General features: G+C 45.4%; 1 protein-coding gene across 2 annotated transcripts; it reads left to right on the top strand.

The window, feature by feature from the left end:
- Nucleotides 1-25,444, top strand: Tmem72 (transmembrane protein 72). Of its 2 annotated transcripts, XM_017321623.2 has the most exons (6): nucleotides 1-475; nucleotides 14,940-15,006; nucleotides 15,117-15,141; nucleotides 18,591-18,662; nucleotides 20,037-20,176; nucleotides 21,454-25,444. In XM_017321623.2, exons 3-6 carry the CDS (start codon nucleotides 15,134-15,136, stop codon nucleotides 21,930-21,932), a joined length of 699 nt encoding a protein of 232 aa, XP_017177112.1. In that variant the 5' UTR covers nucleotides 1-475; nucleotides 14,940-15,006; nucleotides 15,117-15,133; the 3' UTR covers nucleotides 21,933-25,444. The 2 variants fall into 2 exon arrangements, with proteins under 2 accessions (XP_017177112.1, NP_848883.2); NM_178768.4 differs by lacking the exon at nucleotides 15,117-15,141 and having other exon boundaries at nucleotides 225-475; nucleotides 21,454-24,258.
- The last annotated feature ends 2,206 nt before the right edge of the window (nucleotides 25,445-27,650 follow it).

Here is a 27,650-nt window from a genome sequence, read left to right as displayed (position 1 = left end):
GCTCTCCTGTTCCCTCCTCCCAGACAGAAACAGCTAATTGCCAACTCCAGGCTGCCTCCTGCCCAACCCTAATCGGTATGATCTCAGGCAGCTGCACCGGAGCCGGAGCCGAAGCCGCTCCAGGCTAGGCCAGGGCTACGTGGAGCAAGGAGAGCATTCTCCCAAGATAATGATTAAACTGAGCAGCACTTGGCATGGGCTGCTAAGCTAGGGAGGGGAGCCCTATTCACACCTCAGCCAGACAGCGGAGGCCAGAGCTAGTTCAGGGAGGCTGAGCCCAAGGCCCAGGGGGCCCCCCAGCCAGCCCCCGCAGCCTCCTGCTTGTGAGGAGCATCCAGAGCATCTCAGATACAGAGGCATCTTCGCAGCCTGCCCTTCTGGGACTCTGTTCACACCCCTGGCACCATGAAGCTCCAGGTATTCTGGACTGGACTGGAGTATACCTGCCGGCTCTTGGGCATCGCTACGGCTGCAGGTAAGATCCTACCCCTCATCTACCAACTCCTTGCTCAGAGGCCCTATGGGGAAGGCTACTAGAGAAATGGCTTCTAGCCAGGGGACGGTGGGCACATCTGGCCACATCTCTCCTTCAGTTTCTCTTTTGAGTTCCTCAGAAACCCTGAACTTTGGGAAAATGGCAGGTGTGGAGTGAGCCTTAGGCAGATAGAGAAGAGCCTTGGGTCTGGTGCCGATACTCAGTGGCATCCCACCCCCACAAGACCTTTAAGAACCTTCAGCATCCCTATCACTGAAATGAGCTGACAGGTGTGCCTCTTGCCCTCAGAGGGTTGTGAGGAGAGCTTGTTGAGCTGGGGACTAGAGGTGAAGGTATACAAGGCTGGAAAAAAATGTGAGAATCGTAGCATTGTGTAGCTAATTAGAGTGCTCAGCTATTCACCTTGCTTTGTTTGACAATAGTCCTATCTTCTGCAGAGAGAATCCCATTAATGGGGCAACTCTATCCTCAGGAGACCTGATAGGTAGAAAGATGGCAAGCTTCCACGGTGCCCTCCCCACACCCTTCTGGAAAAATGCATTGTTGAAAACCAGCCTCTTTGGTATGAGCCATCTACAGGAGCATAGCGTGAGGCTTAGAAGACCAGAAATCACCTGAGCAGCTCAGCTGACTGGAATTTCAGATAGTTAGCAAAGAATTGGCCCTAACCCTGAGCCCCACCGATGCAGAAGGGGCAGAGCCTATACTGAGGGACTGAAGAGCAATGTTCTGAGCTCTTAGCTCTGTACACCAAATCCCTTGGGGAAATAAAAAAAAATACACACTAAATCCTTCTTTGCATCTGGACAAAAGCTTTCTCAAGAGTCTCTCCCAACTGAAAGGCTTCTCTCCAGTTCAAACCAAAGCAATAGGACCCAAGCCTCAGGCTTCTCGTGCTTGTACAACCTTGGTCCAACTCTGTGGAGCCCTGAAGCTGTGTTTCCTGACCTCTGTAATGGATGGATCTGGCAGACTCGGTGCTTGGTAAAACAACATGTGAGTGGTGGTTCTTGGTAGATGTCCTTGTGATAAATCCATGGTCAGTGGAGATCCAGATCATTTCTGGGGTGCTAGGATGAGTTCATAGTCAACCAGCTGTTAGGCTCTTCTGGCACTGTGGCTATGAATCAGAGCAGACAAGGTCAAATTCCAGCCCTCCTGCTATGAGATGGAGAAAATGAATTCAGATTAGAGTGTGACCTTGCCAAGGTCACACAAGGGGTTGGCGTAGCAGTATTCCTGGATTTTCCCAGCAGCTTTCCCTGCATCCCTAGTCTAATGGAAAGGCCAGCTCTAGCTTCCTTCAAGAGCCCAATGCATTTACATGTAGGTAATGATCACAGGGCCCCCAAGGTGACCCTAAATAGATCTCCATGATGAGAGTGTGAGTTACTGTTGACTACTGCTGGTCCAAGTCTACTGAGTTCCTTCTATGCAATGAGTTTTAAATGCATACATTGTACCCTTTAGGCTACCAGAAATCTTACAACTAGAACTCAGCCATACTCCATTCACCCTGGGCAACTACCTCCCTCCTGCCAGGAAGCTGCTTAAGGTGCACACATCTATCTTTCTAATGGATTAGTGGGTCTACCTTACCTCGACCTAAGGACTGCCTTTCATTCCACACCCTTCCGCACATGTGCACACCAAGGCATATTGCACATCTTAACCACAACCTTCATCTCTGCTAAGAAGCTGCTGTTAATACTGAAGATGAGCCTCCTCCTGCTTGGCTGTGATACAAGATCCAAGCTAAAAATAGACCACAGTTGCTTTCTAAAGGCCAAGCTTTCAAAGAATATCCCTTGGGTTCACCAGAGTGCTGGGGCAAGTGGGAAGCCAGAGAGGGGCTCCAGTGCTCTCCAGTGCTCTCCGGTTCAGATCTCGGGTTTCTCTCGACATCACTGGCCTTTGGGCCTCTGTCCAGTACATGAGGTTTACAGATTCCTTGTCCCCTTAAGCATCTTTTGTTGAAATCCTCTGTTGCAAAGTCTGGGACCCATTATAGGAACATTGCTGCTACAAGGGAAATGAGCCTTAAAACTGAGACTGGTACTTTGCAGAAACCCAGGGCAGTGGGGCATATGAGGTACCCCTTGTATATAGACAGCAGAATTGTCTCAATGCTAGGCAGGAATGTGAAGAAGGGCTTCCAGAGTGGCATCTGCAGGGAATGTGCAGCTCCTGGGAGGTGGCAGCCTCTGCCCAGAAACTTCTTTTGTGGACCCTGGAAACAGGCTCAGGGCTGTCAGTCTCAGGTGCTCTCAATTCACAACAGTTTCCTATGCCTGTGGCTGCAGCAGGGCCTGCAGAGAAGGCTGCTCACTATGCTGTTTCCTCCCACCTAACTCCATTCATGTAGTATCTCGGTCAGCGTTTCTATTCCTGCACAGACATCACGACCAAGAAGCAAGCTGGGAAGGACAGAATTTATTCAGCTTACACTTCCACATTGCTGTTCATCACCAAAGGAAGTCAGGACTGGAACTCAAGCAGGTCAGGAAGCAGGAGCTGATGCAGAGGCCATGGAGGGATGTTACTTACTGGCTTGCTTCCCCTGGCTTGCTCAGCTTGCTTTCCTATAGAATCCAGGACTACCAGCCCAGGAATGACACCGCCCACAATGATCTCTCCCACCCTTGATCACTAATTGAGAAAATGCCTTACAGCTGGATCTTGTGGAGGCATTTCCTCAAGGGAGGCTTCTCTGTGATAACTCCAGCTTGTGTCCAGTTGCCACAAAACCAGCCAGGACATGAAGCCTTGTGGGTTTGTTGCCTTACACAGAGCTCAGGCCCTATATTCTAAATCAATGGCTCTCAATCTGTGGGTTGAGACCCCTTTAGGATCGAATAATCCTTTCACAGAGTTGGCCTAAGAACATTGGAAATATTTACAATTCATAAAAGTCACAAAATTAAAGTTAGGAAGTAGCAACAACAACAAAAAAAGTTATGATTGAGGGTCAACACAATATAACAACAGCATACTTCAGTATTACTGTCTTTCTTGCTCAAGACAGTGTAATAGTCTTGCCTAAAGACTGTAGTGCTGAATTTAATAGAGAAACTAAGGCTTTACTATCCACACAGTAGCCCCACACAGTAATAATGCAGGGCATCCTAAGGCCTGGGCATAGCAGAATAACTGAAGGAATGAGATGATGCCCAAGCAAAGCTGGTGTGGGCAACTTGCTTGTCAAGCTAGTGTCCTGTTTCTCCTAAGTCAAGCGCTCGGGGTCAATCTGGGATCACTTATGGCTTGTTTTGTTTGTTTGTCTGTTTGTTTGTTCTGTTACGTCTCATCAACCTGCTCTCTATTTAATACACATTGCCACATGCTAAATAGTGGCATTCCCTACCCCATACCTTTCACACACTAAGGACTTACAAACATAGATCCAGGTGTTCTCACTTCTTGACTGGTACAACAAATGTGTGGTCTCACCTCAGCCTTGGTCAAAGCCTTCCAAAAAAAATGCTTTCTAAGTAACTGTCTAGGTTATTTCTTTTGTTCTAATTGTGTGTATTCATTTAGTTTTATTATATGAACATTTTGCCTTGCATGTATGTTCATCACATGTGTGCCTGGTCCCTGTGGAGTTCAGAAAAGGGTATCGAATGCACAGAACAGGAATTACAGGAGGCTATGAGCTACGATGGAGGTGCTGGGAATCCAAGCCAGGTTCTCTGCTAGAGCTGCCAGTGTTTTTAACCTCTGAGCCATCTCTCCAGCCTCCCAGTCTCCACTGTATGCTAATTTCAGCCACTCTTTAATGCAGATCTGCATGACTACCTCTCGCCATTGAAGAAATCATGTACTCTCACATGTCTGCAGGGGATTTTTGTCCCTGTGAGGTTACAAAGTGTTTCCAGTCTTGTTTTGTTTTGCTTTGTTTTTCTGATCTGATAAATATTCTCCCTGTATCTTTTCCTCCCTCCTGCATCACATCAGGTTGGGTCAAGCATTTCTTTCTTTATTCTTTATATCTGTGTCTTCCATTTTAGGTTTAGAACTAGAATACAGAAGGCTAATTATGGTTCATTTCCTCTGCAAAAGTTTGGTGTTTCCATCTTGTGCAATATGCACCCATCTATTAAGAAGCCAAGACCACGGGCTTCTGCACATCATCTGACCAAGTAGTAAAGGCATTCCACCACCTCGAGCTTCTGTGACCTGTGCTGCCCTCTACTGCCCCTTCCCACATAAACTACTTAAGCTTCAGTTTCCTGTCGACAGAACAGGGACAACCATTGGCTTTACGCTGAGACTTCAGGGAGCCAGTGACTCAAAATGAAAACTGCAGTCATGGTTTCCAGTTCAGAGCAGGCTAATCGCAGAAGCCTGTTCAGGATCAAGGTCTGTGAGACATGAACAGTTAGCCCCTCTTGAAGGATGAGGAGGGATCAGAGGAAAGAGAAAGGGCAACAAGTGGCCTGGGAGATTAGGATGGGGGGTGGGGGGCTTTAAAAGGCCAGTCCCATCTCTTTCAAGCTGGGGTGGAGGTGGCTGCAGCAGCAGTGGGACTTTTAAGACAGGATCTCACTTGGTAGTCCAGAATGTTCTGGAACTTTCTGTGTAGTCTGGACTTGAATGTCTGGCAATCACCTGACTCAGTCTGATGCGTGCTGGGATTACAGGTGTGACCACCCCCCCCAGAACATATATTTATATATATATATAATCATTGCACAAAATGATAGTTTCATTATAACATTTTATGCATGCATATACATTATATACACACATATATGTATATGTACAATATATATTGTGTATGTACAATATATATGCATATATTGTCCATATCCATCTGCCTATTAATCTTTCTTGCTCTCTTGTGTGTGTGTGTGTGTGTGTGTGTGTGTGTTTTCCACATTCAAGACAACATATTTTTCTCTTTAAGCCTGGCTTATTTAACTTAACATTATAGTCTCCACAAAAAAAAAAAAAAAAGACACAATTCTTCCTTAAAGTTGAATAAAAGCCCATCGTGGATATGTACCAAACCTTCTTTGTCTGTTCATCTATGGATGGACACATAGGCTGATCTCTTATCTTGGCTTTCTGTGAGTAGTTCAGTAATGGGCATGCGTGGACAGGTTCCTCCATGATCTGTTTACTCCGTCTCCTTGCAGGTAGATTCAGTAATGTACCTGAATAGGTCGTGGTGTTGTCTTGGGGTTTCAGCGAACCTCCACACAAACCTCCACAGTGGCTCTACTGCTGAGCCTCCCTCTGGCAGGGCGTAAGCATTTCTCTCTCCCCACATCCTCAGCAGCGTTACCTGCTTCCTTGATGAAGGTCATTCTCTCTGGGGTGAGACATTCACATCTCCTTTGCTGGCAGTTCTTTCCGTTGTCTGAACAAAACAGGTGTGCATCGGCACAGCAGCACCCAAGGCTTCGGGGAGCGTAGGCATCCTTGTGACCGGCAAGGTGGAGGTCGCATGAAGAAGCGTGGCATCTATGCTGTGGAATCACACACATTGTTCTCTAGCATCAAGAAAACTGCCATTCGGAACAGCAAATATACACATGGATTTTTGAACGCTGATAAGAAGCATATATATTCCTAGCTAAGAGCAAGAAAAAGATGTTTTCTGAGCCCGCCCAAGGAAGATGCTGTTCTAGTGGGAGACATTTTTCTTGGGATTACCAAGGAGTCTCACAACATCTCACACAGCAGTCTCATCTCCAAACACTGATAAATCAGCCCAGATTGCTTCCCAGGAGAATTCTACAAACATTTAATGAAGACATAATATAATTCTATGTAAACAACTACAGAAATTTGAAAGTAGGGAGTGATTTCCAACTTCTTACATAGAATCGACATTTACGTATGTGACAACTGATCATAATTGTCAATTTGACACACTGGTAAGAGGGAACCTCAGCTGAGGAAGTGCCTCCATCAGATTGGCCTGCGGACATGTCTGTGGGGACAATTTCTTGATTGTTGATGGAATTAGGAGGACCCAGACTATTGAGGGTTGTGCAGCATGCAGGCCTGGGCTGTGTAAGAAACACAGCTGAGCATGAGCCAAAGAGAGAGCCAGTAAACAGCCTTACTCTATAGTTCCTGCTTCACTTCCTGCCTCAGTTTCCCTCAATGATGCTACACAAACTGATATACAAAACAAACCCTTCCTTCCCCTTAAGTTGCTTTTAAGTCTTGTTTTAAAAACAACAGAAAGCAAGCTAGAACAACATAGACAACAACATTAGACAAAGACGCTATAAGAAAACCAGAGACAAATTCCCTGATCAAGTGTACCAAACAAGTAAATATGTACATGAGAAGGATAATATGTCATAAGCAAGTGAAATTTGCAGCAGAAATTTACTGCAAGTTGTTTTAAACTTTAAACCATCTGTTTATAAATGAGCATCTTTTGTATGTGCCCCTCCTGTTAATCTTATGATTTTTTATGGTTATTAGACCTTTGAGAATTTCATCAGTGTTTTGGTCATTTTCATCTCTTCACCCCTAACTCTTGTCAGATCTACTGCCCCTGCCCTGTCACATACAACTTTGTATTTCCCTCGCCCTAACCCCGCCACTAAGGCTAATTTGTAGCCCATAATTATTCATGAACACGTGGCCTTTCAATAGAGCAGTGTTGATTTTTCAGGGGCTACACTTTTAGAGAAAACTGGCCCTTCCTCTCCCAGAAACTAAGAACATCATCAAGAACTCCTAGGCTAGGTCTGGACTTCATGCCCACCTTCCTTCTCTGTGCTGGGATTAGGGCAGGTTTAAGCTCACACATGTCTAATGCACGATGTGCCAACTGCTGTGCATTTATATGTGCAACTACTCTGCTGTGTTCAGAAGATACTGGTTGGGCGGGAAGTGGGAATAAATAAATAAATGAATTAAACTGGTTCCTTATGGTCATCCTGCATCTCTGGCTCTTGTCCTTCCTGACAGTTCTTCCACAATGACTCTGGAGCCTTTAGAGGAGGGGTTGTGGTATGCATGTTACATTGAGGGATGGACATTCTGAAGTCTATTATTCTCTGCCCTTTGAAAGTTGTGGGTCTCTGTGTTGATCATCATCTATTGCAAGCAGAAGGTGCCCTGATGAGGACTGAAATATTTTTTTAATCTATGGGAATAATAAGAATAATAAGCCATTAGAAATTGCTTTAATGCTTTGTCTGTTTATCAAAATAATACTTGTGGATTCTTTTCTAGGGTCTATGATCTCTCAAGCTGTAGGTTCTTGGCCTGATGGTGGAGCCAGGTATGGGTTTCACCTTGTGGAGTAGACCTTTAATCAAATCAAAAGGTGGTTGGTTACTCCTGGCCACTATTAGACCAATAAGCGTGTTGTAGCAGGCCTGTTGTTATTGTAATCCACAGGGACCACACCTACGTAAGACTGGTGTGTACTTTCCTCCTTTAGTATCATGCATATTATGAAAAGTACCCAGTAGGGATGAGGCTCCCAGATGAGCACCACCTTGGTTTATTCATGTTAGATATGACTCATGTATGTGGTCTCTTCAACAATAGGGTCTTGTTATCAAGTTTTGGGTTTCAAGAGGTAACCAAGAGCACTGGCAATAGCCTGTACTGTTTGGAGGCTTATAGAACCTCAGTGGCCAACAACTGTAAAAGGGATAGATGGATAGATAGATAGATAGATAGATAGACAGACAGACAGATAAAAAAGCACTGGGCTTTCATTCATTAGTCTCTCTTATGTAGTAGGGACATTCATTACCCTCAGAGGATAGCTCCACTTTGACTTTTAATGTATATATATACTTCAGAAGGTTTCTGTTGAAGTAGGTTTCCAGATGACTGTTTTTAAGTCTTTAGAGTTCTTTATCTTTTCCATTTTCTCCTCTGACGGTCCCTCCCCACCACAGTTTCTCCCTTCTTTCCCTTTTATCCCTTTTTATCAGTGTATCTATCTCCTCTTCCCTGAAAGCCACTCCCCATGGGTCCTTAGTGAATCGCTGACCCCTGTGTGTATTCCAAATGAAGCACATATATCTAAAGAGTCAAAGCTAACATCAGTGCATGAGAGAAACATACATTTGTCTTTCAGGGCCTGGATCACCTCCCTCAAAATTACTCTTTCCAGCTTTCTCCATACCTATGGATTACATAGTTTTATTTTTAAGAGCTGGGTAATATTCCATTTCTCAAGTGTACCACACCTTAACTATCTAGTTGTAAGTTGAGTGTATATGCTCTTTCTATTTTCTGAACATCATGACTGGAGCAGCAATGAGCAAAGGTGATCAAACGTAGTGGGATATCAAATGCTTTGGGTATAGCCCAAAAGTTATACTCCTGACTCCTGTGGTAGATCTATTTTTAGCTTCTTCATAAGTCTCCACATTGATTCCCGTGGTGGCTGCACCAGATTGCGCTCCCAGCAGCCGTAATAAGTAATAAGTGTTTCTCTTTCCCCACATTCCTGCCAGGTTTTCATGCACTTATTATTCTTTGGATCTTGGCCATTCTGACTGAGGTGAGATGAAATATCAAAGTAGGTTTAATTTGCATTCCTTTGACGGCTAAGGTGGTTTCTCAGCCATTTGTACTTCATCTTTTGAGGATTCTCTGTTTAGTCCCATGCCCCATTTTCAATGGTATTGTTTGCTTGCTTAATCTTTAATTTTGAGTTATTTGTATGTTCTAGACATTAATCCTCTGTCCAGTATACAGCTGGTAAGAATGTTTCCATTCTGCAGGCTTCCTCTTCAGACTAGTGATGGCACCCTTCTTACAGTCATACGTTCCCTTTACTAGTCGTTAAGCATCATGCCTACACTGTCATGATTCGAGGCAGAAAGGCCTTTCTCATACCAATGAGTCCAGGCATATTCTTGTCTTCCCTTCTATTAGATTTAAGGTATTAGGCCTTAGGTGGAGGTCTGAGACCCATGTAAAGTTGTACTTTGTTCAGAATGAGAGGTAAGGATCAAGCTTCATTCTTCTGCATGAAGCTATCCAGTTTGGCCAGCACTACTTGTTTAAGATGCTGTCTTTTCTCCAATTTGTATTATTGGCTTCTCTGTCAAAAATCACATGTCTACGGGAATGTGAGCTATATGTGGGCCCTCAATTTTATGCTATTGTTCAGTGGGTATTCTTATGTGAGTACTACTCTATTTTTTATTATTGTAGCTCTATAAAATAACTTAGTATCTGGGGTGGTGAGATCTCCAGCAGGTTGTTGTTGCTGTTGTTGTTGCTTTTGTTGTTGCTGCTGTTGTTGCTGAGGATTATTTTGGCTATACTAGGCTTTTTTATTTATACATGAAAATTTTTAAGTTGCTTCCATTTTTTTTCAATTTCACAGATAAATTGAATTGAATTTTTGGTGGACATTATGTTGAATCTGTAGATTACTTTTGGTAGGATGGATATTTTCTCAATATTGATCCAACCAATTCATAAGAGTGGAAGGTCTTTCCATCTTCTGATGTTTTCTTCATTTTTTTTTTCTGTAAAAGCATCTTAAAGCTTCTAGTATACAAGTTTTCTGCTTCCTTGCTTAGATTTAGTCCAAGACTTGACTTGGAACTAATACAAATAATATAGTGTCCATGCTTACTAGCTCTGTGCGTTTGTCATTTGCGTGAGAGCAGGCCTTATGTGTTGATTTTGTAATTAATTTTGCATAATGTATTTATCAGCTGTAGTAGATTTCTAGTGGAATCTTTTTTTAACTTGGGAGATTTTTAATTACTTCTCCTAGCTCACTGGATATTATAGGTTTACTTAATTTATTAACTTTATCTTGATTTAAATTTGATTTTATGTATATGGGTTGAGTTTATATACGTGTAAACATAAAATATAAAGTATGTATATTGAAAAACTCATCCATTTTTAGATTTTGTTTAGTTTGGTAAATATAATTTTTTAAAGTATGCCTTTTATAAGTCTGTGAATTTCCTCAGTTCTGTTATAATAGTTCCATTTTTCCTAATTTGATTAATTTAGACCTTCTCTCTCTTTCTTTTGGTTAACTTGATTTGTTTTGTTGATTTCTTCCCCTTTAGTTAGTTTGGCCAAATGTTTGCCAAACTCTTCATCTCACTGATCCTTTGTATTGTTCTAATCACTTCTTTTGCATTAATTTCATCCCTGATTTTGATTACCTCCTTGTACCTACTATTTGGGGGTACTAATTGTTCTTGTTTTTCAAAAGCTTCAGTGCATCATTGGGTTACTAATTTGAGATGTCTCTAACATTGGTATGATGGTGCATGATCTAGGCACTTTCTCCTCAGTCCCATGTTCATTTGTCCCACAGATGTTCATAGGTTGTGTTTTCATTTCGTTACACCCTGGACATCTTTTCGTTTCCTCCTTGATGTCCTCCTTAGCCCAATCTTGATTCAGTAGTGTGTTCTTTAACTTAAATGAGTCTGTGTACTTTCTGTCACCTCTTCTGTTATTAGTATCAAGCACCCATGGTTGTCAGACAAAATGTAAGACGTGATTTCAATTTTCCTTCATGTGTTGAGTCTTGTTTTGTGCCCTAATATGTGCTTTCTTTTGTAGAAAGCTCCATGGGCCACTGAGAAGATTGTATACTCTTTAGGTTTTTGGTGGGATCTTCTGGAGATAGATGTTATGTCCATTGGATTTATGATGTCACTCCTTAGATTCTCTATTTAGTTTTTTTCCACGTGATTTATTGGTGGAGGTAAAGTATTAAAATCATCCACTATTGTTGTGTTGGAATCACTCTGGGAGTTTAAATTAGTCTTTCTTTTAGGAAATTGAGTGCTCCTGTGTTTAGGATCATAATATCCTGTTTCTGGGTTTTTTCTTTAATGAGAATCAACTGTCCCTCCTTATCTCTTAATATTATTTTGGGCATGAAGTTGATTTTATCAGATATTATAATAGCTTGCTTGTTTCTTAGTTCCATTTGCTTGGAATACCCCTTTCCATAATTTTATTATGAAGTGCTGTCTATCATTAGTCATGAGATATATTTATTTCTTGAATATTGTTTTATTTATTTTTATCTTATGTGCATGGTGTTTTGCCTGCCTTTATGTCTGTATGAGACTGCCGGACCCACTGGAACTATAGTTACAGACAGTTGTGAGCTGCCATGTGGGTAATGACACTCGAATCCCCATTCTCTGGAAGAGCAGCCAGTGCTGTTAACTGCTGAGCCCTAAGGTATGTTTCCTGAAGGCAGGGGGAAAAGGCATCTAAAAACAACAAGCAAACGCAAAGCATGCAGCTTTCTGAAAGTTAAAGGCTAAATGCTTTTCTCTTGAGGTTGGACCAAGCCCAGGATACCCATCCTCACCACATATAGCCAGCACTGTGACTAAGCTGTAGCCAACACTGCCGTGCAATGAAGAGAAACAGAACGTACAGCTTGCCAAAAAAAAAAATAGAAGAAGAAGAAGAAGAAGAAGAAGAAGAAGAAGAAGAGGAGGAGGAGGAGGAGGAGGAGGAGGAGGAGGAGGAGGAGGAAGAAGAAAAAAATTATAAGGGCAATATATAAAAAATGCATCTTTAATGCATGAACCATAAATAATTAAATATCCATTTCCACAAAATTACCCATCTCTAATCTTATTCTTTAAAGGCTGGGAATGAATCATAAACCAAAAATGTACATCTTAAATTAGTGAAACTTCTAGGTGATAGGACAAAAACTATGTGTGAAGGAGTTAGGCTGAGATTTCTTAGTTCAATACGAAAAGTTCTGTACCTAGTAAAAGAATTAATAAAATCCTTCTGATTGGATCCCATCAAGATCTTTAAAATACAGTATTGGAAGCCAACACAAAATACAACTGATGGCAAATGTGAAAAGGCAAAAGGCGTTCAACATCATTAGTCCTTAGAGAGATGCAAATGAGCACCGATGCATATGCGTTAGGATGGCTAGAATTAAAAGAACCAACTCGTTGGCAAGGCTGTGGAATTCTAGTGAGAATGCAAACAGTGCACTCACTCTGAAACAGCTTGACAGTTCCTTCAAGAGTTTTACATGCTGCTGCCATATGATCTGGTGACTCCACTGCCAAGCGTCTAGCCCAGAGAAAAGAAGCACATACCCATGCAAAGAATGCATACAAACACTCATGGCAGCTCAGTTCATAATGTCCAAAGCTAGAAGTGACCTATTTTTCTATCAGTCTGCGAGCTATAAACAGGCTGAGCTGCGTCCCCATTAGTTAGCTATACGAGTCGGCCATACCTTGGTACAAACTACGGATGCACAGTACAGCTAAAAATCAGTCTGGAAATAACTGTTCGAGGGTAACAAATAGCCAAAGGTGAGTGCGTACTTCTCAGTACTGTTTATCTGAACCCACAAGAAGTATAAACTAGTCTCTAGTGATAGAAGTAGATCACTAGCTGCTTAAGGGTGGACCACAGAGAGAGCATGTAACATTTCACTGATGTGCTACCTGGAGGCTTTCAGGATGATGACCTCACCCATTCTCTTGATGAGGTGATGCTTTCATGAGTGAAGACATATGCCAGTGCTTATCAAACTACTCTTGAAACATGTGAAGTTTGTCACAGATCAAGAATGTCTCACTAAAGCTGTCACTGAAAGTGCCTGTTTTCTTCCTAAAATGATGTCCTTGGATAGCTGAAAACCTCAGTGGCATACAATAGGTTCTTGGTGTTCTCCATCCAGGTGAGTGGGCTAAGCAGCTTTGCTAATATTGGCTGGCTAAGCATCCTGACCTGGAGGTCAGGCAACTGATGGCTTATCTCGACTGGCCTTGGCTGGGATGATAGGGCAATTTTGTACTATGTGTCTCTCCTGGCCCGGTGGAAGGCTAGTAGTAGCGGAGACAGAAAGAAGGCTCAGGTCTCAAGGCCACTTTATGTCTTTACTTGCATCATGTATAGAAAATACCACTGTTCAGAGAAAGTCATGCTGTTGAACCAAGAGGCAACTCTTTGCTGAAGACAAGGGATGGCTAAGACATATGATGAGGGGTGTGGATACCAAGAGGTGTGTAGGTCCGGGGACATTGCAATCGATCACAGGCACTGTTACTGAGCTAAAGCCAAAACAGACACTTCAAATGGTGTGTTTCATCTATGGGTCATACTTAAAGGATCTAGTAAGGGTCTAGTAATATAGGTCAGTGGCTAAGAGTTTGCCTAGCATAAACAAGGCCCTAGATTTGCTCTCCAACTCTGAAAAAACAGAGAGAAAATAAAGGAAGGAAAAGAAAAGTATCAGGTACAAAATAGGTGAATTCTACTGCCTCAAGGAAGCTCTCCCCAAACAGGCAGATTAGAACTAAACAACAAATTCCAAGGTTTCCTTGAAATCTCTTCCAGAAGTTTCTACCATAAATTCAGGCCTTTCCCCATGCCGCTTCTCCATCCTGGCTCACCTATCAGTTGCATGGACCTCAGCACACAAAGGATGCTTCTGGGCCATGCTAGGAATCTCCCCAACTTCCTCTGTTAACAAACCTTACTGTTTCAGGGAATGCATATCAACAGGTTCAACATCTCTGCCCTATACTGGAAAAGGCAAAAGCATGTGTCATGGTGGCCCCAGGCATTCCATTTTAACACCTGATAGAGTGTTATGAGGACATAGGCAATGGCCAATGGAGCCATGATAAGAGCTAGTCTATTCTTATCAGCCTTCTCAAGAGGAAAGAATATGCCGATTTTCTTATTTTTGCTTCATAAACAAATGTACTCACTGTGGACAAAGAGCCCTTCCACTCGCTATCTGACATTGCTTATTGATTTTCCTATCTTGGTTCCTACTTGAAGCCTTGTCAGCGCACAAGTAGCCCAGAAGTCCAATCCTTCTAACTGCATCTTGCAAAGCACCCTCTGTTACTCTTCTAGGAGCTCAGAGGGGCTAAGGCCAACAAGGGAGTAAATATCTCCTTGTATTTACAGTGAGCATCTCTTTCAGTTCTGAGTTAGTGCTTGTTTGATTATGAGAGTCACCTTCAGAATGAACATCCCCTTAATTCTAGGCACCTTCTGAATTTTGGGGCGACTATCTTATGTTTGTGGAAGCCACATGTCAGCCACAAGCTCAGTGATCCAGGCAAGAGAGTAAAACCTAGGTAATTTTCACCCATGGCAGGCCGTAAAACACATACAGTGGCCTGGCCCAGAATGGCAAGTCTTGGAAGCCACCACAGAGATGAGTCATGAACCTGAAGTTCAGGCAGTCTCTAGGGCACATGGACCTTGAATGGCTCCTGTGCTATATGGTCAGGGTATTCTTCGGGCTCTTCCTGGGGTTTTCAGGGACTGCCTGGAAGCCTTCCTGCTCTCTTTACCTAACCACAGCTGTCAGTACACATGGAAGGGGACTGTCCTAGCCCTCAGACCTCAGGAAGAAACGCATGCCTCAGCCAAGAGTCCTCACAGGACAATGCTGTGGAGTGGTCTGCCCAGACCCACTGTCTTGTCTCCTCTTCCCCTGCAGTGTTGATTGGAGTGGGCACCGAGACCTTCCTCCGGGGGCGGTTCAAAAGCCTGGCCTTCTATCTGCTGTGAGTATGAGAACCCACTCTCCCTGCCTGCATGTTCCAGCTCACCCATGCCTGTCTACTCAGAGTAACACAGGGTAACCCACTTCCTTTGCTAATTTCTCCCCATCCAGAGGTGGAGCCGCAGTAGATGCTAAGGTAAGTCCTGGTTTGGGAAGATTCCATAAATCAGCCAGCATCTTTCCATACACTCACAGACGCATCTGCCCAACCTTCCACACATCTACCTGTCCATCATCTATCCATGAATCTACCTCATCAATACATCCTACCTACTAAATATACCCATTTATAGATGCATCTATTTCTCATCAAATCACTCCTCCATCTACCAATCCATCCACCCACCACGTTTCCACCTACCCATTCTACAGACTTACCTACTCACCTGCTCATCTGACTACTTAGTCCCTTATCCATCCATCCATCCATCCATCCATCCACCTACCCACACAACCATCTATCTACCCTTTTATGCACCATCTACTCATCTACCTACCCATTCTAACATCTATGAGTCCCTATAATCATTTCCTTATTCAGCCAACACCAATGCATATATGTGTGTACATATATACATATACATAGTTCTCTTTCATGGCAAGTACAGTTCATTGTCTTATGTACATTACATCATTTAGCTTAGCACCATGAGAGGCATGCACAGTGTCCTAGTTGAAGAGATGGTCAAATTCAGGACTAAGCAGCCAACCTAAGTCATTGAGCTAGTGAGCAACAGATCTCGTATTAAGGCCTGGGACTCTGCCTCCCAAGCTGGCTCTACCTTTCCACCACCAGCTGCTCCAATATACCTTAGCATGAAAGAAATGGCTGTGCAGGGATGTCACAGACAGTGAGGGAGTTGGATTCCCTGAGCCAATGACAACCCTGCCCTAGGCTGCTAGCAAAAGGAATGTTGGAGGAAGGATCTGTGTCCCAGCTGTACAATCTCTCAACTGCCTCTTTCTGCCCACAAGGACTCAGGATGCATCTGCTGACATTCCCTCCCCCTCATTAACATATCCTGCACTTTTGTGGCTGATCTTTGCCCTGGCCTGCCATTCTACCCCCTATCTCCATGTAGGCTCTGTGCTGCCCCTGAAAATTTCACATCTGCCACCTTCCAGCTGTGGTCCACCTTCAGAGCTCATGTCTACATTGCTAACTTATTTCTTGACACTTGGCTGCACCTGGGGACTTCTGGCCCTCTCTACTGCCTGGTCGTCATGCTCTGTGTACCCATGGAGCACTCAAGTGCACACAACACATCTCAGTGCCGTCAAGGCACTGTCTCCCTGGGTCCCTGCAGCAACGGTGAACCTTCCTCCTCTCCAAATACTGGTAATGCACCAGTGTGGTTCATTAGGTAATGAGGATACCTTCTGCCCTCAGTGCCAGCTCTTCCTTAGGGCTCTGTCCTGTCTTGAAAGGACTCAGTGCCCAGGCAGTCATCCTTGGGTCCATTCCAGCTTCAAGTCTCCCTGCCCCTCACACTCACCCAATTTGACACCCACATATCAGCACCAGTCCTTGTCCTGCCATCCCTCACTCCCTCCCTCACTAGCACCTTACAGAAAGTCTGAATGAGTCACTTACCCACCAAGTCTCAATTGCCCTCTGCCCCAGGATGTAGGAAATGGCTCTGCTGAGAGTTTCTGCAAAGCACATGGCTTTGAGTGCTTCTTAGTCTCACAATCTCCAAAGTTTGGGGATGATTCCCATCTGTCACCTGCCACCGATGAGCTGTGTAGTTCTGGCTAAGGGTCTGGGCCTCAGCTTCCTCATTCATAACTGACATTAGTATAACTGCTGATCATAAAAGCATTGCAAAGATCAAAGGAGTCGATTTCTATAAGGCTTCTAGGTTGTGATTGGCACATTCCAATCATTATGTTCCCATCATTTTAAAACTAAAGGGGGAAGAATTGGGCAGATGCTGAGGAAAGCAAGAAAAGGAAGAAATTAAATATTATAATCACACAGAGAGGGAAAGCATCTATGTAAATTTAGTTACATTCTAAGCACAGCTCTAAGAAACCTGTAGACATCTACTCATCTAATTGGTAATAATTTCATTGATGAAGCCTTATAGTTACCCCTGGTTTACAGGTGAGAAACTGAGTCACAGAAAGGCCAAGTCTCTACATACATGCACACAGCTGATCAGTAACAGAAGCAGACCCATGACCCTAAGGAAACAATGGTCCTGAACCCCCTATTGCATCTACCCTCACTACCTTTCACCTCGATGGGTATTCACGGGCACTCCTCCATAAGTCCTGCCCAGGGTGGGCCCAGGTCTCACATGCTAATTATACAGAGAAATCCTTTAGAAGCTCGTAGACATTGTGATAACAAGAGTTCACCAAATGGGCAACAGAGGGAAGGTAAGACCTTCCAAAAAATGGCCAGCTTGTACAAAGGCCCTGTACTACCTATGGATACTCATAAGGGGATTTAAATGGTATGTAGTTTCTATGGACCAGGAATGCTCTTCAAACAAAAATTGAAGCTTTATTCACAAGGATTCTAAATATATAAAATTGAGAGAAGTCAAACAGAAAAAAACCTTTGATTTCACATCTGCCTGAGGAGACAGATTTTAGAATGCCTGGAGCATGGACATTCTGGATGAGGGCAAACACCTTCAGATCAGTGTGTCCCAGAGGCCTTGCCAGCCTGGTGGTGATAATGGAGGAATAGGAGATACAGGCTAGTGAGTCAAGAAAGCCAAGGGACAGAGCCTGAGGCCAGAGAGAATGGAATTGTATCTGAAGGAATTTCAAGAAGGCACTTATCAGCTCTGGGTGGGTAAACTATTGGAAAAGAAGACGGGGGGGGGGGGGGATCGTCATCAGGACCATCCTAGTTTGCTTTCTGTTGCTGTGATAAAGACCACAACCAAAAGCACCTTGTGGAGGGTCCATTTATCTTACCCTTCCATGCACAATCTATTACAAAGGAACGTCATGGCCGGAACTCAAGGAAGGCACCTGGATACAGGAACTGAAGCAGACACTATAGAGGAAAGCTGTTTACCACCTAGTTCACCATGGCTTGTGATTTTTTTTTTAATACAATGCAGGACTACCTGCCCAGGAGTGGCACCACCCACAATGGGCTGGACCCTCCCACATCAATCACAAGTCTAGAAAATGTCCACAGACTTGCCTACAGGCCAGTGTGATGGAGGCATCTTCTCAGTTGAGGTTCCCTCTTCCCAGATAACTGTAGCTTGTGCCAGGTTGACAAAATAGCTAACCAGCACAGTGCCCAAACTCAAGGCTGGATCAGCAGGCAAAGAACACACCTTCCAGTGTCCACTTAAAATACCGAGTACAGGCCATCTTACCTGCTGGCCTCAGCTTCTTCCTCACCTCTCCTCCAGCCACTCTAGTCAAGACCTGTGTGCCATCTAGGCAGCACTGGTGGGATGTTTAATGGAGACATGAATAGATGGGGGCAGGGATCCTGGCCAGTGTGTCGGTGAAGATGTCTGGGAATCAGAGGAGACATAGGCAGACAACCTTGATAAATCAATGGGGGACCCACAGGGGGGCCTCCCTCACATTTTTCCCCCCTCACAGGTTTACAGGAGTCACCATCTCTGTGTGTGAAGGGACCTACTTTGTGGCTCAACTCTTGGCCATCTGCTTCAAGTGAGTAGCCTCCAGGAGTAATCTTTACATCCCTTCCCAGTCCAGCCCCAGACAGATCCCTCACCTGCAGGCCATGGCTGAGGTTGTCCTGCTGGGCCACTGTGGACCGGTTCTCCTTCCAGAAGCAGGCAAGACCAGGACTGGAGATGGCTGAGGTCAGCACAGTTCCATCACCTGCTTTCTGTTGTTCTCGGCTGGACAAATCCAGTCGGAGCTTGACTCTACCCAGACTCCCTGGAAAAGTCAGCTTTCCCTACCCCAGGGCATTCAGTCTCTGGGCCAGTATCCAGGTTGTCCACTCCAAGTGGAAGGCTCAGCTTGCAGGTGACAGAGCTGTGTGGAGTAACTGGCTCTGCCTCTTCCAGCATTCAGACCACAAAGGCAACACTGTTGCCTAGCCGGTGCTCACTGTGTCAAAATGGCCATCAGTGTGGTAAGGGCTCAGACCCTGGACTGTGGCTAACAAAGCCCAGGTAGCCAGGTTCTCAAATGGTCAGTGAGATCCAGACCTTAGCACTTTGGGGTCTAGTACCTGCTTCTGAGGCTCAGCCTTTAGGCAGAAGCATGCTCCCCTTTGTGCTGAATTGTATCTCAAAGGATTCTTGACACTGCAGGGATGTGCAGAAATGTTTTAGTCTCAGAGTCCTGTCTGCATCATCTCCCACTGCACAAGGACATGAACATATACACCCACAGACCGACACCAGATGGTGCCAAGGAGCTATAGCAGGCAAGGTCCTGTGGACAGTGATGCTCTGAGAGCATCAAAGGTCCAAGGACAGGCATTGTCTTAGTTTGCCTGTAAGGAAACCTATAGGCCACGTCCCTAAAGAAATCTGCTCAGCATCAGGGCTCTGCCTTTACCCTGAATGATCCCTGTGTGTCAGTTTTAAAAAATGAAGCTTTTCCAGGCCTGTTCTGCCCTGTGCCTGGCAGGGTACAGCGAGCATGATGCAGCCAAATCCCAGTATGTTTATTCTTTGTGTAGTGTGCAGTGTTCCATCCACACAGTGATCCTGGGGTGATGGCTCTTGTACTGTACTGTTACTTGTACATTAAAGACTTCCCCCAAATTCCAAAGACTTCCATCAGCTTCCCTTTCCTGTTGGTCAAAACCATGGCTGAAAGCACACATGGGTTGCAAGAAGCCTGTGGACCCTCTGGGGTGTCCCAAGGAAGCCTCCTAACCAGAGAACCTAGTGTGAGGACCCTGGGCTTCTGTGACTCCATCCCCTGCAGATACTCCATCAAGGGCTACTGCAGAGATCACAGATACTGCAGGGCTCAGCCCCAGGCTCCCACGGCCTTCTGCTGAGCTGGGACTTTGGGGTAATGATTTCTACTAACCTGATAATGCTGAACCCCATCCCCCAGGTGCCAGCCGGGGTCTCTGGCACACAGAGCGAAGGAGAGGGCCCACTGGCTGGGCTGCTTCCAGAAGTTCCTCGCCTACATGCTGCTGTCAGTGGCCTGCTTCCTCCACCCTGTCCTGGTCTGGCATGTGACCATTCCAGGTAGGAGCACCAGGGGTAGTGGACATATGTGGGTCCTTCACAGATGTGACCTAAGTAGGAGGAGCAGGTTCTGTCTCTCAGAGTCCCTACCAGCCTGTCTACCCTCTCTGACCCAGTATGTGAGCATGACTGTCAGATGTCCACTATGCTGACCAAGCAGTGGGAACATCCTGAGGTGAAGCCCTCCTGGACGTAGCCATCCAGAGGTTGGACCTTTGACCGGGACTCTGAGTTGTCTTCTCTCTGGCCACTTTCAAAGAGTGAAATGGCTAATCCTCAGCCCAGACCCTTGCATATCTCCTGGCTACCTACCCACTCGGCTGTAAGCTCCAGGCTTGGGTTAGGAAGGCACACTAAACAGCATGTCAGCTTATCTTCTGTTCCTCCTCCTAGTGCCTTGCAGGGTGGCTCAATTTCTAACCCCAGAACTGACATCCATCCCCACCTCTACATTTCTGTCTCTTACCTTCTTTTCTACAACCCTCCTTTTGATTTCTCTTTATTTATACATACACTGCCCTCCCAGGGCCCATCAGAAAGACCAAAAGAGCCCCTGACTAAACTGAAGGAGACTAAGCTCTCCTCTTTAGCAAATGTGCCACGGCCCCTGAAGAAAGTAATAGAAGGATCCACCCTGACACTGAGTGAACCACAAGCCCTGCCCTCTGAAAAGGCAGACTGAAGAGACCCTAGGACTGGTGGGCACTGGTGGTCAGGTTCCTGGCTTCTGCAGACCCTGTAGCAGAGTCTACAGGCTAGCCCAGATGATTCATGAGCAGTAGTCTCTGTGCCACTGAACATGAGAAATTCACATCTCCCCAAGCTCACTGGGTGAGGACTAGGGGAATCTCCACATTTCTGAGAGTGAGAAGACATCCAACAAATCCAACATCCCCAGCAGAATCCATATCTAGCAAAGCCATCACACATGCCTGCCCTTGATAATCCACCCCAAGAGGGAAACTGAAGGTGTAATGAAGTCAATACCAAGACCAACTCTCCATATGGAGGGGATGTGGGGCACAGAGAGCAGACAGATCCCTTCCTTTGTACCCTGGCCCCCCACAGCACTGGTCCTCTTTGAACCTTTAAGCTGTGTCATGCCATCATATCAGCCCCAGAGTCTGGTGTGGGTGTGTGAAGGCTAGACCTATCAGGGTGCTGAGCATGGCTGTACAGTACAGTACAGCAGTGGTGCTTTTGATAGGCTTGCTCTACCTCTGATTTTCCTCCATGGCATGTCTGTCCAGTGTCTTGACCTCCCAGATCTTTTTCAGGCTCCATGTTAATCATCACTGGCCTGGCCTACTTCCTGCTGAGCAAGCGAAAGAAAAAAAAGGCTGCTCCAGAGGTGGCACCCCCCACAGAGCAGTACACAGACCCTTCCAGCAGCGTCGTGAGCACCACAGGCTCTGGGGACACTGAGCAAACCTATACTTTCCATGAGGCCTTCAAGGAGGGGCCTGGCTCCTTCTTTATCCACATGAAGAGCATCCTAAAGGGGACCAAGAAGCCACGTGTCCTGCAGACCCAAGATACCCTAATGGAACTGGCACTGGAGCCGGCTGACTCCTTGGCCAAGAAAAAGCAGGTACACTTTGAAGACAATGTGGTCAGAATCATCCCATCCCTCACTGAAGGTCTGGGTGATAGTGACAGTGAACCAGAAGAAACCAGCTCTGACACAACTCCCATCATCCCTCCCTCCCAGACCCCACACTTTCTGCCTTCTCTCATGGCCACTGACCTGTTCTGAGCTTCTTAGCTAGAGGTCTGCAGATGGATGGACCTGCCAGAAGAGTCCTAATAGCCACAGTCCCTGCAGAGAACTCAGGGTCTCCATTGGCCAGCTGTTCGCATCCTAGTGGTAGCTGGGCATTCAGAACAATGAGATAGTGTACCAAGCCAGATCTGTGGTGACCTCCAGCAAGGTACAAATGAAGCTTTGACATGTGTAATCAACATAGTCTCCTTGTCAAAAGGTGGGAAAAGAGACCATGGCTTCATTCTCCACAAGGCTGCTGACCCAACTTTCTAAGCCCTAAAGGAACAGAAGACATGAGTTCACCCTTGCACCCAACAAAGGGTTCAGCCTTCAGCAAGAACTCTATGGTATGTTTTGCTTGTGATACAACCTACTGGTGCCAAAGGCCCAGGGCTATATTAGCATCGTAAGCAAGATTGCTCAGGGTAGATATGAGAAAAGAAGATTCGGATCTCAAGTGAGAACAGCCTGGCAGTGGGCTACATTCTCAGCATACTCTGGGACTGGGCTCGGCAGCAGGCATTTCAGAATCACCAAGGAAAACAATACCACTCTGTGCTCACTGCCAGGAAAGCTGACCAGAAGAGCATCTCTCATTCCAGAAGGATAACTCAGGGCTTCCTGCCCTCCCCTCACTTACCCCCTATCCAACAGTATGAGCAGTGTTCAGAGTCCAAGTAGGTGGTATAGATGGTTCAATCTAAAAGGGTCTGAGAACCTGTGGCCATCTGTAGCAGAAATGGCTAGGACATAGCATGGAGTAGTCATTGTAGTTCAGGCCCCAAGAAGACTGCCCCAGAGAGCCACACAGCATAGGGAAGTACCTCTGCCATGCTTAGATACGTGGGAGTAGATCCTCTGTTAAGTAGATGATCACTCAAAATAGACAGGAGGGGAGGAAGCAGAGGGAAGGGCACAGGGGAGAGGGTAGCGAGCAGGCAGGCATGGCGGCATCCTGGAACTACAGAGGTGGCAGGGAATTTGAGTTAGATAGTTCTCAGTAAAAAGTTTAGCAAAGTATCTTTTCTAAATAGTATGTTTGGTCCACAGGATTACTGCCAGAAAAAAAAAATAATAAAGGCATGTTATTCCTCATAGCTGACCCCCAGTGAGCGAGCAACAGAAATTAAGAGTCCTATAGTTTGTGTCTGAGGAGGGGACCCACTTCAGGGCTCTCTGATGGGTAAGCCTCAAATCTTGTACTTTATAGTCTAGATAAGGAAGATGTTCACGGTACAATGATCAGCACCTATGACGTCGTTTTGTTTTGGTTTTGGTTTTGTCTTGCTTTGTTTTGTTTTGGAAATGTGTTGAAATGAGACACCCTAGAAGCTGGTATTAGCCTGGTGCTTAGCACAGCCAGCATCCCAGATGGACAGAACACTTTTTGAAATAGAAGATGCGTTGCTAAGACTGTGAGGAGTGAAGGCAGAAAGCAAGCTGGGGCCTGGAGTAGGTCTCATCCCTCAGGTCAAAAGATAGGCAGCTGATGGATGGCCAAGGGGGCTTTTCCAATGAAGGATGTTAGATAGTGCAGTCAGGGAAAAATAAAATATATGGAATATGGGGCATGGGTGGGTATGTCCTTGTTACTACGGGGATCTCACGGTGAGGAAGAACAAGAAAACACTACCATGATACCATGAATTTGTGTGAGGTGAGGCCAGTGCAGACCTAGGAGATGGTTCTTAACTCCAGATTGCAAGGCTGAAGGTCAGGGAGCAGAGCTTCCAGCCCGACTGAGGCCAGAGGCCAGAGGGAACAAAGCCCTTAACCAAGAGGAGCCAGGTCCTCTCCCTGTGTCTCTCTCTCTGTATTAGTTACTTTCTGTTGCTGAGATAAAATACCATGACCAAAAGCACTTAAGGAAGAAACAGTGTGTGTGTCTTACAGTTCTTACAGAGAGCTAGAGTCCATGATAACAGAGAAGACCTGGCATGCAGCAGGAGCTAGAGGCCAGCTGGCCACATTTCATCCACACACTGAAAATGAGGCCGAGTGGGGAGGGCAATCGTGACATGAGGCTGTGAACCTTCAAAGCCCACCCCTGGGGATGTACTTCCTCCAGTGAGGTTGCACCTCCTAACGTCTCCATAACTTTCCCAAACAGCAGCACCAACTAGATGGGTGACATTTCTCATTCAAACCACTGCAGTCTCTCATCAGCTTATATAGTGTTAGAAATCTTTGGTTCTTGGTTGGTTGGTTGGTTGATTGGTTGGTTGGTTGGTTGGTTGGTTGGTTAGCTTGCTTTGCTTTTCTTAAACATCCTTAATAAGATGTAGTTTGCTGTCATAAAATTGACCAAGTTAAACCATACAGTTAAGTGGATCTTAGTGTATTTCTAATCTGAGTTCATTATATGCATTCACATCTCAAGTTCATTATATGCTCATCCCACCCCCACCCCCCAAAAAAAGAAATCCAGCCCTGTAACCACTAAGACTCACCCCTCGCCTCCCAGTTTCTGTCCTATGAAACCACTAATCTGCTTTGTATCCTTGTAACTTTTACTGTCCTGAGCACGTCATAACTTGAATCAGGTAACTGGAGCCTCCACACACCCTGACCTGACTGCTCCCAAATGGGCACAGGCTGCACTGAGCAGCAGTTTCTGCATCTCCCAGGATAGGCTGATCCCACAGGAGTCTCCTTGGCTCTCTGCGTCTAGTTCTCTATTAAGTGAGGATTCAGCGATTTGTTTATTGCTACCAGCACCAGGGTGTTCTGAACACCCTTTTATTTATTTATTCTCTCCAAGATGTATTTACAATGTTTCTGAGGACTCAGTGTGAATTCTTCACATTCTGTTCTGAAAGAGGCCTTTCCCCAGGGCAGATCTCTGAGCTTTCCATTCTTTCTTTCTGGCCAAGCCCTCAGCAGCAAAGGATCTTGGGGGATACTTTTCCTAGATGGGTGAGCATAGGAGAGAGTGGGTCTTGATAGCCTTGGTTCATCCTTCCCAGTCTAAGACTCTAAGTGAGGCCAGCGCCATTAGAGGCGGCAGATCCTTATATTAAAACATGTTCTGTACCAAAAGCATCTTTTCCCTTATTCTTAACTATATCACAACGTCTACTGACTTCATGATACAAGTTGAGCGTGCCCAGAAATTTCTCTGGTCCTATCATTTAAACAGGTGCTACCCTGGGGGTGGAGAGGCTGCAGGTCAGCGCAGTCTCCCTAACAACTGCTTCCCTCAACGGCTTCCAGTCAGGTAAAGCCAGAGCACTGACTCCAGAGGAGTAAACAATTTCAAGACAACTGAGAGTGAAACCAAGTTATAGAGTTGATGGGATAAAGATGAGGATAGTACACCGTTCACGTATATGTGGGTGCTGGCAGAGAGAGGGGGATGGGGGAGGAGGTGGGGGGAAGGATATTACATAACTGATACACGGTGGTGATGGTGTGGGCTTCTCCAAAGGAGATCCCCCACTCCCCTACTTGAGTGGCTTCACAATGGCTATGTATTAGTCAGGGTTCTCTAGAGTCACAGAACTTATGAATAGTCTCTAAATAGTAAAGGAATTTATTGATGACTTACAGTCGGCAGCCCAATTCCCAACAATTGTTCAGTCGCAGCTGTGAATGGAAGTCCAAGGATCTAGCAGTTACTCAGTCTCACGCAGCAAGCAGGCGAAGGAGCAAGAGCTCGAGCTAGAGCTCCCTTCTTCCAATGTCCTTATATTGTCTCCAGCAGAAGGTGTAGCCCAGATTAAAGGTATGTTCCACCACACCTTTAATCCCAGATGAAAGGTGTAGCCCAGATTAAAGGTGTGTTCCTTAAACTCGGAGATTCAATCTTCTGGAATCCATAGCCACTGTGGCTCAAGATCTTCAAACCAAGATCCAGATAAGGATCTCCAAGCCTCCAGATAAGGGTCACTGGTGAGCCTTCCAATTCCGGATTGTAGTTCATTCCAAATATTGTCAAGTTGACAACCAGGAATAGCCACTACAATCCACCCCTTGTCAACTTGACACAAATAATATCTCATGTTCACATGAAACAATAACAAGGTTGTAAGTACGCCTAACATGATATAACTATCCCTCGTACAATCGCAAACGCATTAGTAAATTTACAATGGGCATTCATATTACTTTATAATCCTCGTTTCTGCAACTGGTTACGTGGCCTTAATTGGTATTTATAACTACCTTCCTCTACTACCCACTCTGTATTTCCTTCTCCTTCAGCCAGCACCTCAGCAGGTCTTGGCTCTTTTCCTGGAGGATTGACCCATACCTTCATTCCTGATGGGTCTGTGTCCTTTGTCATCCTGCTTGGATTAGGCTGTTGTAGTTTCCCATTGACTTTAATCACAGGACATGGTAGTACTAAGAGACGCCCTAAGGGATCTCCTACACTCCAGACATAATCTTGCTTACCACCATTGTGAAGAGGTAATCCAATTTCCCCATGGTAATCTGGATCTATCACCCCTCCTAACACTGTTATTCCTTTTTTAGCCTGTTGGTTTAAGGGCATTAGAAGCCCAAAATGACCAGGGGGAAGTCTGAGCTTCCAGTTCAATGGAATGTTTGTTGTAGCTCCTGGTAGGAGCACTCCCCTCTCTGGAGCCAAAACTTCTAGGCCAGCAGAACCTAGAGTTGTGGGGACAGGAAGCAAAAATTTTCCTAGAGGGTCACTAGGAGTGATAGTAAGTGGAACTATTCCGTTTTCCACCCCTTGATTCCTGGACCCATGAATCCTGGCTATGGGTGAAACTGTACCATATATCGAGCGCTGATTCAAAGCATATACTGCCTTCTGAAGAACTCTGCCCCAGCCTTCCAAGCTGTTACCACCTAATTGGCGCTGTAACTGCGTCTTCAAAAGGCCATTCCATCTTTCTATCAGCCCAGCTGCTTCAGGATGATGGGGAATGTGGTAAGACCAGTGTATTCCATGATCGTGGGCCCACTGTCGTACTTCTCTGGCTGTGAAATGAGTTCCTTGGTCAGAAGCAATACTGTGTGGAATACCATGACGATAGATGAGGCATTCTGTCAGTCCCTGAATGGTGGTTTTAGCAGAGGCTTTACGTGCAGGAAAGGCAAATCCATAACCAGAATAAGTATCTATTCCAGTAAGAACAAAACGCTGTCCTTTCCACGAAGGAAGTGGTCCAATGTAGTCAACCTGCCACCAGGTTGCTGGCTGGTCACCTCGAGGAATGGTGCCATATCTGGGGCTCAGTGTTGGTTTCTGCTGTTGGCAGATCTGGCAATCAGCAGCAGCTGTAGCCAGGTCAGCTTTGGTGAGTGGAAGCCCGTGTTGCTGAGCCCAAGCATAACCTCCATCTCGACCACCATGGCCACTTTGTTCATGTGCCCATTGAGCAATGACAGGGATGGCTGGGGAGAGAGGCTGACTGTCCACAGAACGGGTCATCTTATCCACTTGATTATTGAACTCCTCCTCGGCTGAAGTCACCTTTTGGTGAGCATTTACATGGGACACAAATATCTTCACATCCTTTGCCCATTTGGAGAGATCTATCCACATACTTCTTCCCCAGATGTCTTTCTCACCAATTTTCCAATTGTGATCTTTCCAAGTGCCTGACCATCCAGCCAATCCATTGGCTACAGCCCATGAGTCAGTGAATAATCGTACATCTGGCCATTTCTTCTTGCAAACAAACTGTAATACCATGTGTACTGCACGAAGTTCTGCCCACTGTGAAGATTTCCCTTCAC

This window comes from Mus musculus, chromosome 6 (genome assembly GCF_000001635.26).
Source record: "Mus musculus strain C57BL/6J chromosome 6, GRCm38.p6 C57BL/6J".
NCBI classification, from domain to species: domain Eukaryota; kingdom Metazoa; phylum Chordata; class Mammalia; order Rodentia; family Muridae; genus Mus; species Mus musculus.
The sequence above is the reverse complement of the archived record's forward strand: the minus strand, read 5'-3'. Positions and strand labels throughout refer to the sequence as shown.

Coding starts and splice junctions, on each gene's coding strand:
- Tmem72 (NM_178768.4), top strand. CDS start 406: ATGAAGCTCCAGGTATTCTGGACTGGACTGGAGTATACCTGCCGGCTC. Junction 15,007..18,590: donor AGCCTGGCCTTCTATCTGCT/GTGAGTATGAGA, acceptor CCCCCCTCACAG/GTTTACAGGAGTCACCATCT. Junction 20,177..21,453: donor CTGGCATGTGACCATTCCAG/GTAGGAGCACCA, acceptor GATCTTTTTCAG/GCTCCATGTTAATCATCACT.